Raw genomic sequence first — 14,763 nt, 5'->3', positions numbered from 1 at the left:
TTACATATAATAGGCACGTTTGAGCAATAGTGTCATTATGTCTGTTTATTTGTGTGTGTTTTTAACAAACCTGAAAGACCCGTCTGTTTAGGATTTCAAATTCTAAATAATGACTGCAGTAGATTCACAATGCTTGTTCATTCCCTAACAATACATAATATAGTTTATTATATATGTATTACTCTTTAAATATATGAACCAGTTTGAGTACCAAAAAAACAGAACAGTCCATAAACAAAAATGTACTTTCAGTCTTTGTAAAGTGCATTGACACAGGAACCAGGCATTTTAACATTGTGTTAAAGAGGTGAAAACCCAAAAACGAACTGGATACTTTCCTCCAGAGCAGTACAATGTTAGGTTTTCAGTCTTTCAGCTACTGGCTGAAACATCCCCTGGCGCAGGGGAAGTGATGCAGACCTACATCATTAGGGAAGCAGACCACTGCAGAACAGGGATAAGGATTGGCTCCGGGACACTGGTAGGAAAACTACAGGATGTAGGGCTTACTCCGTTTCACTATCCACATCACTGTCACTGTTCACGTCACCATCAACATCACTGGCCACATCACATCTTAAAGAGCTGGCCTGCTGCTCAGTGTTGTTCAGCAGATCCACCAGTAGGCTGATGAGTGCGGCGTCCTGGACCCGGGAGGGCGCCCCCTGCAGGCCACGCTGGACCATGGCACGTAGAGCAATGCGTAGGTCCCACAGCTGCTCCCACATGTGCGTCGGGAGGTCGAAACGTGCCAGTGAGTGGCCATCCAGAGAAAGCTCCACGCGCTCTCCGAAAACTGGGGTAGACACAAAGGTCATGAGTGGCTGAAGGTACGATGAGTGGCATTATACAAGACCAGCAACAACTGGAGGGTTCTGTAAATTACGCAAATATGGCATTTGACACCACGGATATGAAGCTATAGTCCTCATTTTTTAAATGATTTGGTTCAAAGGTCTACATGCCTAGCCTTTATGCCATCCTGTTCAGAAATATCCACGATTGACCGGAATTGTCTGGAAAAGTGCGAGCTCAGATGTAGCTGAAATAGGGCGCTGAGATAGTCCATGTCAGGAAGGACACTGAGCTACTTCAGGTTTTACAAACTACTTTAAATTTGAAAGGCTCCTGAGCTTCGCTAAATAGTTCAGTTCTTCTTGTGCTTTGGCTGGTTTGTTTCCTTGATTGAAAGACTCATCCACCCATGCATTAGTGACACATGCATGATTGGAATAGACCGACCAATCAGCACACAGCAAGAACTCAGTGCTCAAGTACAATCCATGTCATTTTAATTGAAACAGTAGTTTACAAATCCTGTCCTAGCTCAAAGTGGCTTCTCTGGCTTGGATTATCTGGTCCCCCTAACTGAGACGGGGACGGTACAGTTTATGACACACCTCTTTCTATGACATCACAGTCGGTCAGCAACAGCAGAGCCAGGGGGTGGATGCAGGAGGAGTCTCTGACGAACACTTTGCCGTTTGATTGGACAGCAGTGAAGAAGGTCAGCCAACGGCTGGGGAGCCGCTCCTTCCTCCTGCACCAGGCATAGATGGACAGGCGCAAACATGTCAAGTCAGGGCCCTGTAATCATTCCTGAATACTCACTCTATTCCCCTCCGACATGCTGCATTTCCATAGGAGGTGGGGGAATTAAAATACCAATTCAGTTATAAATCACGAAACTTCAACCCTTTTTACCTTCATTGCTGTTGCAATACACCACGTCACTAGTCACAAGTACCAGCGAAAAACTGGCCATCAACCCGACCATACATATACAAACATCACATTATAGGGGGTAGACAGGTCAGGAAGACGGGGGATACAGGAAGAAGAGAGAAAACAGAATTACGTGAGGAGAGAGGAGGAGAATAAAAAAAACAGCCCCCAAACTGTACTCCAGTATGGAGTACAATGTAGGAACAGAAAAAAACACCTCAGCAATAAGCACATGGTCACTACACCTTACAACATAAAAGTCGTGACTTGCAATAGGGGAGGGAAATGGAGAAGTGTAGGTAGTCCAGCATAGACAAACAGCCATCCGGTCCTGCAGCCATAGAGGCTGGTCACAGACCCGCCTGTTCACAGACCCGCCTGTTCACAGACCCGCCTGTTCACAGACCCGCCTGTTCACGCTGGGGGTATGAAGCGGCGAAGGCGTGGGATGGGGGGAGGGTGCAGTGAGTATATGTGTGTGTATCCAGCTGGTAGAGTTAAAAATAGATTTTTTTAAATAGCAGTTGAAATGGAGGTTACTGTAATTACATTGGTCACATCTGTTACTGCTTTTTATCCATTTGCCCAGTTGCACAAGGACTGATTGTGTTAAGGGACTGACAGGCACGAGTCGGGCACAGTGCAATCGGGGTTGTGCAGACACTTTCCAGTTTGGGGGAACTTTGGATTCTATAAAGTAAAGACATGAGTACGACAATATGTAACATTTCCCATGGTAAAGTTAAATGTTGCGGTAATACCATTAACATTCGCGTGCATCACCACATCTGCAAGGCAACAACCCAGGACAACTTCAAAGCACCCCCCCAAGCAAGAATGACAAAGCTAAACAGACAATGAAGCTCACTGTCACTGACATTCTGTACAGAATTCCACTTTCGTTTATTTAATCTGTAACTAAGACATTAAGACTTTTCAGTTCACAATTTCAATTGCTTGTTCTCAGTAGCAAAAATACCCTAAATGTGGACTTTGGTTTGCATATCATGTGCCACGTTTTTAATTCCGATTCCTTATTTGCTAAAAAGCTGCTACTGCTGTAGATAATGGAGATTGTACTGAATGGTTTTATGTTCATCTATTTGTTTGAAGGTTTATTTGTTGGGGGTGCACTCTCAGACCAGGGCTTGTGTCTCAGCCTTCACTCTAAGCGTGTAGAGTTTGCATGTTCTCCCCGTGTCATCGTGGGGTTTCCCCACCATAGTCCAGAAACATGCCAAGGTGAACTGGAGCTACCAAATTGGCCATAGGTGTGCATGTGTGTATGGTTTGTGTGTTTGTGTATGATTAAGGTTAGGGCTGGGTAGGGGTTAAGGATGTCATTTTTGGGATTAGGGTTATGCCCACAGAAATTAATGGAGTGCCCCCATAAACATGTGTGCCCCCTTCTGAGGTGTTGGCACTCCAATGGACGGATACATGTGTTTATTTGTTGAGAACTCAATAAAGGCTCTTTAATGTAATAAGGTATGGTCTTAATTTCTCTCGAGTGTCAGGTCTACATTTAAAATAATGTTAAAAGCAACAGGCATTAAGTTTAACTTTCCAGCAAAGTTCACCGCCCCCATCTTCAGATTTAACCTGCTGGCTTTTTAAAACTCAGTGACGAACTCAGTCACAGATGCGGTTATTCATTGTACAGTAGATTTGCATTTATTTATTTAGCAGAGACTTTTACCCAAAGCAATGAATAACCGAGAGCGCAGGGGCCAGACGTGTCTGGAGGTAACAGGATTTGGTTAATAGGGCCTTGCTCAACCACTCTAGTAACCAAACAAAATACAAGAGTTTTTGCATTTTTAGTGTTTTCATTGCAGTCACTGATTTTTACAAAATAAAGTTCCCCAATATTCCCAAGATCATGTTGTGGGGATATTAGGTCCTCACAAGGTAAGATATACCTGGACCAGATAGATTAGATTAGATTAGGACAGACAGACAGTTTAAATATTTCATATAATATAATTTTCATTTGTGCCTGACCTGTTGACCGTGGAGCGGTGCAGGAGGACGGCCCCACTGCGCGTTCGGTACGCCAGGCTGCCGGGTCGGAAACGCCCTTTCACAACCTTACCCCGTTTCACCTGGACAGCACAGAGGAGGACAGCTGCAGTCAAATGCAGGCAATGTGCACCAAACACAGAACGCTATATTAGAACAATGGGTGCCGTCTATAAAGCTGGAGCTATTGGTCTGTAGAGATTATTAAAACTGTGTGAAAAGTGCAGACCGAGTAGCTCTGTGTGGAAAGACAGATCACATAATATCTGTATGTGTTTCTGTAAGTCAGGGCTTAATCAGGCCCTTCAGTACCGTGTCAGTATTAGATTCAGCTTAGCTTCAACATAGCCGACTCTAATACTGAGATATTACTGAAGGGCCTGATTATCTGCATCAGGTGTGTTAAATTAGGGGTCTGCAGGGTGGCAGATCTCCGTACTGATGTGTATGGAGTATTAAGGACAAAATACCTGTATGAGATTGGGGTAAAGGCCAGTGAGCAGCATAGCCTTAACCAATTCATCCTCATGGCTGTACTGGTTAAGCCGGGAAAACTGGTCCAGGCAGTCCATAGCACGGGGGACCAATGACGCCTCATAGAGGTTCTCGCTAAACTGCTGAATGAGCCCTGGGGAGGGTGGAATTAAAAATCCCATGTTTACCAAAGGGAGGGGGAGAGAGAGAGAGAGAGAGAGAGAGAATGGAGAAAAATAGCTTTGGCTCCCCCACCATGTATGAAGCGCAAGCCGGGGCCCGATAGCAGGTGACTGTCCAGAAAGTCCTGCCTCTGGGCACGGTCACGCTGCGTCTCCCTCCAGCCCTGCACCACGCGGCCCAGCATCAGGTGGTCACTGTAACTCGAGCCGCTGAGCTGCGCTCGTGCCTGGGGGGGGGGAAATCGAAGAGAAACGACCGGCCAAGTCGACTCAGGCACTGACCTCAACGGTAGCACATCCTCAAAGGTCTGCCTCAGCACGGTTCCATCCACCGAACCGCGAGTATTAAAGGGAATGCAAACCGGTTCTCGGTGCTGACCTGAATAACCGCGGCTCGATTCTGCAGGCTGTTGACAAACGGGTCTCGTGTGAGGCAGGCCGTGACGGACAGGAGGGGCAGAACGCAGCGGAAGAGAGAAGCCAAGACCAGGACCTTCCCGAGCCGTGGGTCGCATGAAAGTAGGGTGACGCGCTGCCCCAATGGGGTCAGAGACTCCGACTGGTCCAGGACCCCTACAGCCCAACAAGAATTTCCAAAATAACGACCAATTAACAGAGTCCCGAGTCACGTGACACAATATTTCAAACTGTATGTTCTATTGAACATTTCAACCAGTCCAGTTAATAAAACAGGACGGCCGAAGTATTCTCTATTTCTCTTCCATAAAGCCCTTCTTCAAGAGTGAAGCAGCATGTGAAGATGTGCATTAGTGCCATACCAATCTCCTGCAGGATGGACACAGCATCCTTGACCGCTGCTTCATCTGGACAGTCCAGAACCTGAGACAAGAAGTCCACAGCCTTGGGGGGGGACAGGCAGAGGGACAGCGTCCGTGAGGCAGCACATGTAAACAGAAGAGCATTACGTTCAGGGAAAGCAGGTCTCACACTCAAAATCACTACTTCCTGCCCTTGTCTTCTGTCGTTTCAGACTGAGCCTCTACACGAGGCACTTTTGGAATTAGGAATCGATCCATAGTGGACACTCTTCTTCTGTGGTTAACTAGAAAACTAGCTAGAGAGAGACAAACTCATGGCAAAGTGTCAGTCAAGGTCAGAGGTGATGCGTGACGTCACAGTGCTTTTGCTATGGTCATTTTGCTTGGAGTTAAAGCACCACCAAGCTCGACCCCGTTTCATTTACTTATTTAGCCGATGCTATTATTCAAGGTGACGTACAATTGAGAAAGCAGCCTTAGAAAAATTGGTCCTTAGAGAAATTGAGAGCTCAAGGGCCCAACCAGGAAATCATTCTGTGGAACATGGGATTTGAACCAGCAACGTTCTGTTCATGGGTACCAAGTTCTAACAATTCTTAACCCGCTAAGCCACACATCATCCCATGGACCAGGGTATGATCCAATGATTTTACTCAATCATTCAATCAAACAGAACAATCCATCACTTCACCTTCGTCTCTGGACTGTGTATCTTAGCCTGCACCACTAGGTTTTCAAGAGGGGTACGCAGGATCTCTGGAATGGGAAAAGTCTCCATGCTTTCCATCCGTTGCCGTGGAAACAAGTGATAGGCGTGGCCAGGCTGGCATCGACCGGCCCGTCCTCTGCGCTGGATGACGTTCGATCGCGACACCCAGACGGTGTCTAGACAGGAGACCTGGTGTTGGGGAAATCACACGCCTCAGTTAGCCTCATACACACACGTGTACCTCCCACACGCGTCACGTTTGCACTTTTATGGGCGTACGAGCAGCCCCGCTTGCATGCCTTGGTCCGCGGGTCGTATCGCTGCTCTTTGTGAGTGCCGGTGTCCACCACGTGCACGATGTCGTTGATGGTGATGGACGTTTCTGCGATGTTTGTGGCCAGGACGATCTTACGCTGGCCTGATGGTGGCCGCTGGAACACGGCCTGTTGCTCGGACACGGGCAGGCTGGAGTGCACTGCGCGGCGACGAGGGGGGGTGGGAGATTATGCGGAGCTGATTCAGGGAGGCTGCAGAGACTGGTTGACCAGCCCTTCGTAACTTCACAATAAAGTTAAGGCAGCATACAAAGCATTATAAGGAGTATTTCACACATTGGTAATCCCCGCCATCTCAGAAATGGCTTCACCTCTCTGCTGACGTGTAACACTGCATTATGTAACAATAATCACTTCTCAAAGAACCTCGTCAGCAGTTTCCACGACGACAGATAACCGAGCCTGATGATGCTGCACTGACCAAACTGTTCACAGCACCAAGTAACAATTTTAGTTACTCTTCACATGTTCAAATTAAGAGCCAATGGAGGTTAAGAGGCAGGTCAGATTACGGATTATCAGAAGGTGACGAGTGCAGCGAGAAGGCAGAGGGGTTCCTCTATTAACTGCCGATATGTAAATGAGTTACAGGCCAGCGGGGAGATGCACTCACGCGGCAGAAGGAGCGCGCTGCTCTTCACTGAGGGCCTCCTCTCCAGTCGCTCCTGCACTCCTCGGATGTCCTGCCAGCCCGGGAGGAAGCACAGCACAGCACCTGGGGGAGGAGGAGGGCCACACAGTCATGCCACGGCCTTGTGGGTAAAGAGGGCACCAGACCACAGCAAGACGGAGGCAGCAGTCACCGGGCTCTCCACGCCTGTGGATGTGTTCTATCACGTCAACCACCAGGTCCAAGTCCGGCATGGTGTCCTCCTCCTGAAACACATGGATGATGATCGACCAGAGAAGGTCATTACCACCAACGACAATACGCCAGACTATAAGCACCATACTATATCACACCACGCCACACACGCCAAATGTCATAGCCCTCTATATGTGCTGGTTCCACATTGACGGCACCAATGAGCATCAATTCCTTTAACGGCTAAGCAAGACATAGTTTGGCGTAAACAGCCCTTTTGTTTGCGCAAAAGTCCCGTTAGTGTTAATAACAGCAGCGAATCGAACACCCTCAACCAAAACGCCGTAATGTTCCTAACAGAGTGGCTGCTCGGTCCTGAAATCCTACAGCTGAAAAGTTTTCAAACAGGACTTTATAAAACGTTGGATAAATAGACATAGTTTATTGCCGCCTTCATGTTCGTCAAAGTTTACGTTATTTAACAACTGTATAAAGTTTTTTCTTGTACAAATCAACTCGGGTGAAACAAAAAAAAATTACGTTTTCCGGGTTGCTAACTCTCACGCAGGAAATCTTATGGCAAAACTATATTATTTCATTATAAACCTAAAATTTGCTACACCAAAAGCATTAGGATATTTCTATAATCTCCATAGACTACAAGGTAATGAAACTTACATTCATGTAAATGTGTGTGCAGACTTGTCTCAAATTCAAAATCTCACTCCAGACAAAAGTTAACAACCCTGCATTATATTTGAATAAAATGCACTGTTTTCAGCCGAAACGGCTGGTCATTCCCTTTCCGTCGTTACTCCAACAATTATAAAACAAAAATAAGATAACGTGTATTTTATTGCACTTGTTGGATGTTTTCAAAATAAAACTGCCCATACCCAACTGTGATATCAATTAATGTGTAATTAATACATTATAAAACCATCCTTTTAATTTAGGTAAAGGGATAGGACACACTGATCCTCTAAAAACTTGGAAAAAAGTATTACAGTGATATAATACCGTCACAAGTGAAAAATATCATGATAATTTTAGGTCCTATCGCCCATCCCTAGTGCTGACCATGTATAGACTAACATACTAACATACTAACAGCTATTTCTATAGATTTACATTATATTACGTATTACAACTTAGCTGATTTACAGTATACGAGAGGATAAGTATAGATGTATGTTAATACTAAGCCATTTTATATAGGGGACTTGGGCGTCCATGAATTTTGGTATCTGCGAGGGGTCCTGGAATGAATCCCACATACATAAGGAGGGCTGACTGTCATTGTAGCCATTTGATTTATTGTAACAGGATTAATCTGGTTCTAATATGAATTAGCAGCGTGAAGCTGTAATAATCCTGCACCCCCTCCCCCCAATCCGTACCTGTTTGTCAGAGAGAGAAGCTGCCGGAACAGGTCTGCCCATCTCCCGCATGACCTCCTCCAAGTATCTCTCCCGTACGGGGTGCATGAACCCCGGGACCTGCAGCACCTGGCACCCGCCGAAGAAGCGCGACAGCTTGCGCGTGTCGCCGGTGGCGCTCATGAGCACCACCCGCAGGCCGGGGTTGCGGCGCAGCGCCACGCGCAGCAGCGCCAGCAGCAGGTCCGTGTCGACGTCGCGCTCGTGCACCTCGTCCACCAGCACGTGGCTGACGCCCTGCAAGGCCGCGTTGGCCTGCAGCTTCCGCAACAGCAGCCCCACCGTCAGGAAGAGGAGAGCACCCCCGCTGTGCTCGGGAGGCCGGCTCTCCAACCGCACCTGGGGGGGGAGAACCAAGAACCAAGCCCCCTGATCAGGCACAGGATGGACCGTGTGAGGCGGAGCACACCCAAACAGGAATGCGTGATATACCGTTTCAGCATCGTCGCTGTGATGTGCACATGCACAATAATCACGATAATCACATCCCATTTGTCGGTGCTGCTGTGTGATATTGCCACGAGTTGTATCAACTTATTTGAGACACGCAATTTGGTAGACAAGTTCTACCTGACTATAGTTCATTTTGGTTAAATTATTATAAAATTTCGTCATAAATATTGCAACATCAAGGAATTTTCAAATATCACGACGTGTTATTGCGCAGCTCAGCTGCTGAACACTTCATGGGACATAAGAATCACACTGACAGGAGTATCACTGGGGCCCCACTAGATGGCACTCTCGGTTTGCTTTGGGGCATGAATTGAGCCCTTTTTTGAACCGAGAGCACCATCTAGTGGTGTCAGAAAATACAGCAACCGGTTCATGAAGCTTCATTAAGCTTCATTTGGCCATTGCTACCATACACACTGTGTGGGGCTGCCTTATACACAGGCCACACAGCTCAGCATTTGGTACCTGGTAGCCCACATGGCGTCTGAGAGAGGGCCCCAGCTCCTGGGCCACCCTACCGGCCACCGATACGGCGCTGATGCGTCGCGGCTGCGTGACCAGGATGTTGCAGTGTGCCCCGTCGCCCGTCAGCACGTGATGCTCCAGCAGGAAGCGGGGGATGCGTGTGGTCTTCCCGCAGCCTGTCTCGCCCTCCACCACCGTGACCCGTGCCGCCTCCACAGCGGACACCACGCGCTCTCGGTGGGTGTCCACCGGAAGCTCCTCCCTCAGAGCGAGGGCCGAGGTCCGCCACTCCTTGTAAAGGCTGGTGCTCAGCGCCTCTGCTTCATTCACAGACAGGGGGCGATATGGTCCCCCTGTAATGGCATTTCTGATGAGCTCCGTGTCCTCTTTAAGCTTCAGTCCTTCCTTCTCCTCTTCCTCTTGTAGTTTACGTACATCGTCCTTCACTGGATACTGCAGCGGAAGCACACAGAGGAATATGGAAGAATGCTACATTTACGACATATTTTTGGTTTTAACTAAAGTGATGAAAAATTGAGAGAGCAGAATCAGCCAGTCCCTGAAGCAGTTTTGAGGTTAAGGGCCTTGCTCATGAGCCCAACGGAGAAATCACTCTGCGATTATTTGCCGGCATTTGAACGGACAGCCTTCTGTCCCAGGAAGCCACACTGCGACAAACGCATTCCAAATAGCTAGAGATAAAAGCATTAGCTAGTTTATTTTGAAAACAATGAAATGAATTAGACACATTAGCATAGACATGGACTGATCCGCCTTTAAGAGAACAGAGCATGTAAACACTGGCATGAAACAGAAGGTGACCAGAGGGGTTTGTTCATGTTTACCCCTGTACCATATTCATACTCTGCTGTGTATTCACCGACCTTGGCAAAGTATACTCTCATTTTGTCCTCCAGGTATTCTGGGATGTCTATCGCGTGAGGCCGCCTTTCCCGCTCCTCCATCTCCCGCACCTTCTCCCTGTGGTACCTCGCGTGGCTCAGGGGCTTGTTGTCCTCATTCAGGAGACCCATTTCCTATGGGGAGCACAGGCAGGTTTTACACTGCACCTTCTAAATGAGCATGCATGCATGCTTGCACCCGCACACACGCACGCCCGCACCTTCAGCCTCAAGCAGGCCTGGGCAGCCGCTCTCCTCTCAGCTTCCACCCTGCGCCAGGCTGAGCCCTGGAAGCTCATCTTCTCGGGCCAGAGTACCGTCAACTGGCAGGTCTTCACCTTGCCCCCCTTCGTCTGGTATTGCACCACATCCTGTACAAAAAATACAGACACGCACATTTTCAGTGTATCTGAGGGGTAGATGCAAAGGTACAAATGCAAGGCTAGCATAATTGAAGGCGTCGGGTGTTTATCAATACCAAGAACGCACCGAACGGACTTGCTAACTCGCCTCCCAAGAATGAATTTGGGATGCAATGAATCATGGGATTGTTCTCACTGGCAAGGATGCAACTAATGCATCCTTGATATTTGGGGCGGGTCAAAAACAAGGTTCAGGGATTTTTAACGTTCTCCATACTTGCATTCTTGAGTATTGGAACCATATTTAGGCGATGGAAGAGGACATCAAGCGGGTACTCGAGAACTCAAGAATGGTCAATTATGCACATTGGCAAACACCCAATAAGTGCAGGACAGATCACTGTGCCTTTCCTTTTGTTAAAATGAGCCTTACTGCCGGGCTCGAGTCTGAGCAGCATAACAGCCCCCTCTGCTGGCCACTATAGGCAAGGTCTGCACAATGGTGGGGAAAAATTCACAATGTGATTTATAAAGCAATTTATAAAACAAAAAATATATAAGACATAAAAGGAGTTTAAATAAACCAATATTAGAACTTACTATCATCTACCAATAGAGTCTGTCAATTAAGCTGGTGACAAATGACTTGCTTTTGTTCAATAATGTGCCTGTGAAATGCAAAATATTTCCATACGGCAGAAGACAAATGTTCTTGTTCGCTTTTCTCCTCTTCACTCATTGTGTTACATTTCTCACAAACACACCACAGTGAGTTCAAGAGCAAGTACAAAAATGATTGTGATGGGGTCAGAGAGTACATGCAGAGCTCACATGAAGACGGTGGCACACTAGACTGATGAGAGTACATGCAGAGCTCACATGAAGACGGTGGCACACTAGACTGATGAGAGTACATGCAGAGCTCACACGAAGACGGTGGCACACGACTGATTTTTGTTTTTTTTTTTAACATATACTACATAATCTTGAAAAGTGACAATTGTTAAAATTGCTAAGACTGCCAAGTTTCATTCCCTATAACAGAATAAAAAATGTTTTAGCTTTTTGATAGTCTAAACCTTTCTAACTATGGTGATCCTTGCAATGTCACAATTGCATACAACATCCATCCATCCATCCATCCATTTTCTGAAACCGCTTGTCCTGCTCAGGGTCATGGGGGTCTGGAGCCTATCTTGGAGTCTACAGGTGGGGGCCAACTCAGGATGGGGCGCCAACCCATCACAGGGCACACCAACATGCCAGTCACACACACAAGCACACCTAAGGGCAATCTGGCAACTCCGATTAACCTCAGTATGTTTTTGGACTGTGGGGAAAAGCCGCAGTTACCCAGTGCAAAGCCCAAAACGATAAGGGGAGAACATGCAAAGTCCACACACATGGAGCCCTGGCGGAGACTCGAACCCGGGTCCCAGAGGTGGAAGATGACAGAGCTAACCACAGCACCACTATGCCAGCCCTACATCAAACATACATGTTGATATTAACATCACACATCGTGTGGCTCTACTAGGCGCAGAGCAGTTCAACTTGAGAGCAGTGAGGAAATCCCCGAGAGACTCACTCTGATGCTGGAGGAAGAGGTGGCCACCTGTACGACTTGTGCGAGTAGCTCTTTAGGCTTCGGGAACAGCCTGACAGCTTCCCCTTCAGACGACCTGCATGCATTTGCGGAAGGACAGAGACAGAGAACTTATGGGGAAAACTAAAATAAGAAAGGCTAAAGTCATAATCTCACATTTAGATTTTTCAATGCTACAAAGGCGAAAAAAAATTTACATGACAAAGCATTTTCCGCCCTATTCTTCCACTTTCTTCATGGACGAGACGAAAAGTAGATGACAATTTCAAAATTAACAGAAACAAAAAATCCACAACAAAGCAGCATGTACTTTAATGATCCCCAACCATCATGATCTCTGCATGGCAACCAGACCTACCTCAAAATGTCCGGGGGCCTGTCCTGGGGGGCCCCCCCCGCATCCTCCCAGAGGGCCTTTGACCTCCATCGGGGCAGCTCCTTCCCCACCTTCAGCATGCCCAGCTCCTGCACAGGGGGAGCACCATCAGCACGTCATCACCATGTGTGATGGGCAGGACTATGTCGCCATGGTAACACCCCCCTATACACACACACACACACACCTTTAGCTTTTGACAGGCGGCGGCAGCAGCAAGACGCTCGGCTTCCAGCTTCCTGGAGGCGAATCCCTCCACCTCGATCCTCTCGGGCCCCAGCACAGTCACAGTTGCTCTCTAACGAGACACAACACAGAAGGTCAACCAATCAGCAACAGGAGGCTGGCATCTGGGATCCGTGTGGATGCACGTGTGCACCTGCCGAGTGCTCAGCTTCTGCTGCGTGAAACTTCAACACAGCTCAGGAACTCGTGGGCTTTTTTGTCCTCTTACCTTATACACCCATCATTAGTCAGCCTGTGTTCCTTCTGACAATATCCACTTCAACCCAACCTTTGTCCAAGACCTCTAGCTTTGAAATAAATCTTAGTCCGATAATGCAATAATCTCCTAAACTGGTAACCTGACTACTCTGAATGATATGCTCTTTCTCAGACTCTATGGCTAGTGATTCAGAAATACAGTTAGATTAATTTATAATTAGCAGACATTTTTAACCACAGTTATGTATAGGGGAGGCAAATAGATAATTACAAACATTTGGCTATCGAGGAGTCAACTAGGCATCAGTGTAACTAGGTTGAGCTTCCAGTGAAGTGCAAATCGTATAGAAGCAGGTGCTATACAACACCTCCCAACAAAGCAGTAACCCAATTCAGTTATAAGTGAAATAGAAAGAACACTGAAGGAAGACCGAGGCATTAAGCTAGCAGAAGGAAGCCGTTTTCTCATACCACAGGACACGCACCTTGACATTCCCTCCCACCTCTGTGCAGCAGTACTTAAGGTGCTTGGAGAGATCAGAAAGGCCAAGCAACCGGGAGACAGTCTTGTGCAGAAGGTTTTTCGGTTCAGGGAATTCCTTCAGCAGGTCCCCATGACCTGAGAAATGGAGCAGAACGCTAGGATGATTCTTTTTTTGTTAGATTTTTCTTGCTATGTCTAAAAATGTGCGACATAACTCAGTAGGATCAGTATTTTTTCCTCATATTGTATTTATTATTCATTTATGAGGGAAAAGAGGGCTCCCTGTTATACTATTCTTTTACGCCTTCCTATAGCACAAGACTTACAGACGGACAGACAGACAATGTTACATTTGGATTGCAGTATAATTACGGTTCGTAGGACTGTAGGGTAAAGGGGAATAGCTCGCCGAGGGTCGTCTCTTTGAACCTATGACGTTCGTCATGAAACCCAGCGCTTCTGACCTCCAGAGACATGCGGTATTTTAGCAGCAAAATGTAAAAAGGATTTCCCCGTTATCCCTTTAGTAAAGACTTACTTAAACAAAACAAGTAACCACAACAACTCACTCATTAAACCCTCCACGTTTAACAAAACTATTGCACCGATTGATCGCAGATCCTAGACGTTGATATCCGAAATTAATTCTGTTAATTTGGTATGTAACTAAATGACGTACTGGGAATTACGCCGCAAAGACCGGGCACATTATACGGGCGCGCTTAGGGCTGCGGAGCAGCCGGCTGTCACCTCTCACCATGCTGCTTCCGAGCCTCTGGTTCCCCAGGGTCCCGGGCGGTCCCGACTCTGGTCCCGAAGCCGTGCTGCCCAGTCCGTGTGAATACACGGCCGCTCCTCGCCAGCGTCCCGCTGGATTTACCTCCAAGGTTGTATAAAACCCGCATGAGTGCAGCACAAGACGCCGCCATCTTGCACCTTTATAACCTTCTGCTTCTACTGTGACAGTAGAAATGCCGGTATAGTTGAATTGGCGCAGCGCCGCCTAACGATCCGGAGGCCTCAGTGCACCGACACGATGGACAAAATCGTAGCTCATTAATCCTTTATTACCATCGGATGTATAAGATGCAAAGGATACCTTGCAGCAGACACAGTCCATGTAGGGAAATCCAGTAATCCTGACTTTGTTGCTGGATCAGTCAATGTGGGGAAACCCTGTAATCCGGCTCCTATTCAG

General features: G+C 47.3%; 1 protein-coding gene across 3 annotated transcripts; it reads right to left on the bottom strand.

The window, feature by feature from the left end:
• dhx30 (DEAH (Asp-Glu-Ala-His) box helicase 30) lies at positions 1-14,511 on the bottom strand. 3 transcript variants are annotated; one of them, XM_023832200.2, is made up of 20 exons: positions 14,323-14,511; positions 13,567-13,700; positions 12,825-12,935; positions 12,620-12,726; positions 12,244-12,337; positions 10,515-10,664; positions 10,276-10,428; positions 9,392-9,844; positions 8,432-8,809; positions 7,030-7,102; positions 6,840-6,941; positions 6,191-6,366; positions 5,874-6,080; positions 5,183-5,264; positions 4,783-4,976; positions 4,477-4,630; positions 4,218-4,375; positions 3,730-3,830; positions 1,401-1,540; positions 1-796 (listed from the first exon to the last, which is right to left on the bottom strand). In XM_023832200.2, the coding sequence occupies exons 1-20, from the start codon at positions 14,492-14,494 to the stop codon at positions 507-509; spliced, it is 3,429 nt and encodes a 1,142-aa protein (XP_023687968.1). In that variant the 5' UTR covers positions 14,495-14,511; the 3' UTR covers positions 1-506. The 3 variants fall into 3 exon arrangements, with proteins under 3 accessions (XP_023687968.1, XP_072567024.1, XP_023687969.1); XM_072710923.1 differs by having other exon boundaries at positions 7,030-7,099; XM_023832201.1 differs by having other exon boundaries at positions 14,316-14,411.
• Between the last annotated feature and the right edge of the window lie 252 nt (positions 14,512-14,763).

The sequence above is a fragment of the Paramormyrops kingsleyae genome, chromosome 4 (assembly GCF_048594095.1).
Source record: "Paramormyrops kingsleyae isolate MSU_618 chromosome 4, PKINGS_0.4, whole genome shotgun sequence".
In the NCBI taxonomy this organism is placed as follows: Eukaryota; Metazoa; Chordata; class Actinopteri; order Osteoglossiformes; family Mormyridae; genus Paramormyrops; species Paramormyrops kingsleyae.
The sequence above is the reverse complement of the archived record's forward strand: the minus strand, read 5'-3'. Positions and strand labels throughout refer to the sequence as shown.

What these genes read in the sequence shown, in the direction of transcription:
- dhx30 (XM_023832200.2), bottom strand. Translation starts at nt 14,494, where the DNA reads ATGGCGGCGTCTTGTGCTGCACTCATGCGGGTTTTATACAACCTTGGA. An exon ending in GTCCATCCTGCAGGAGATTG is followed by an intron (nt 4,977 to 5,182) that starts GTATGGCACTAA and finishes GTTGGGCTGTAG; the next exon opens with GGGTCCTGGACCAGTCGGAG. An exon ending in CACCGCTCCACGGTCAACAG is followed by an intron (nt 1,541 to 3,729) that starts GTCAGGCACAAA and finishes TGCCTGGTGCAG; the next exon opens with GAGGAAGGAGCGGCTCCCCA.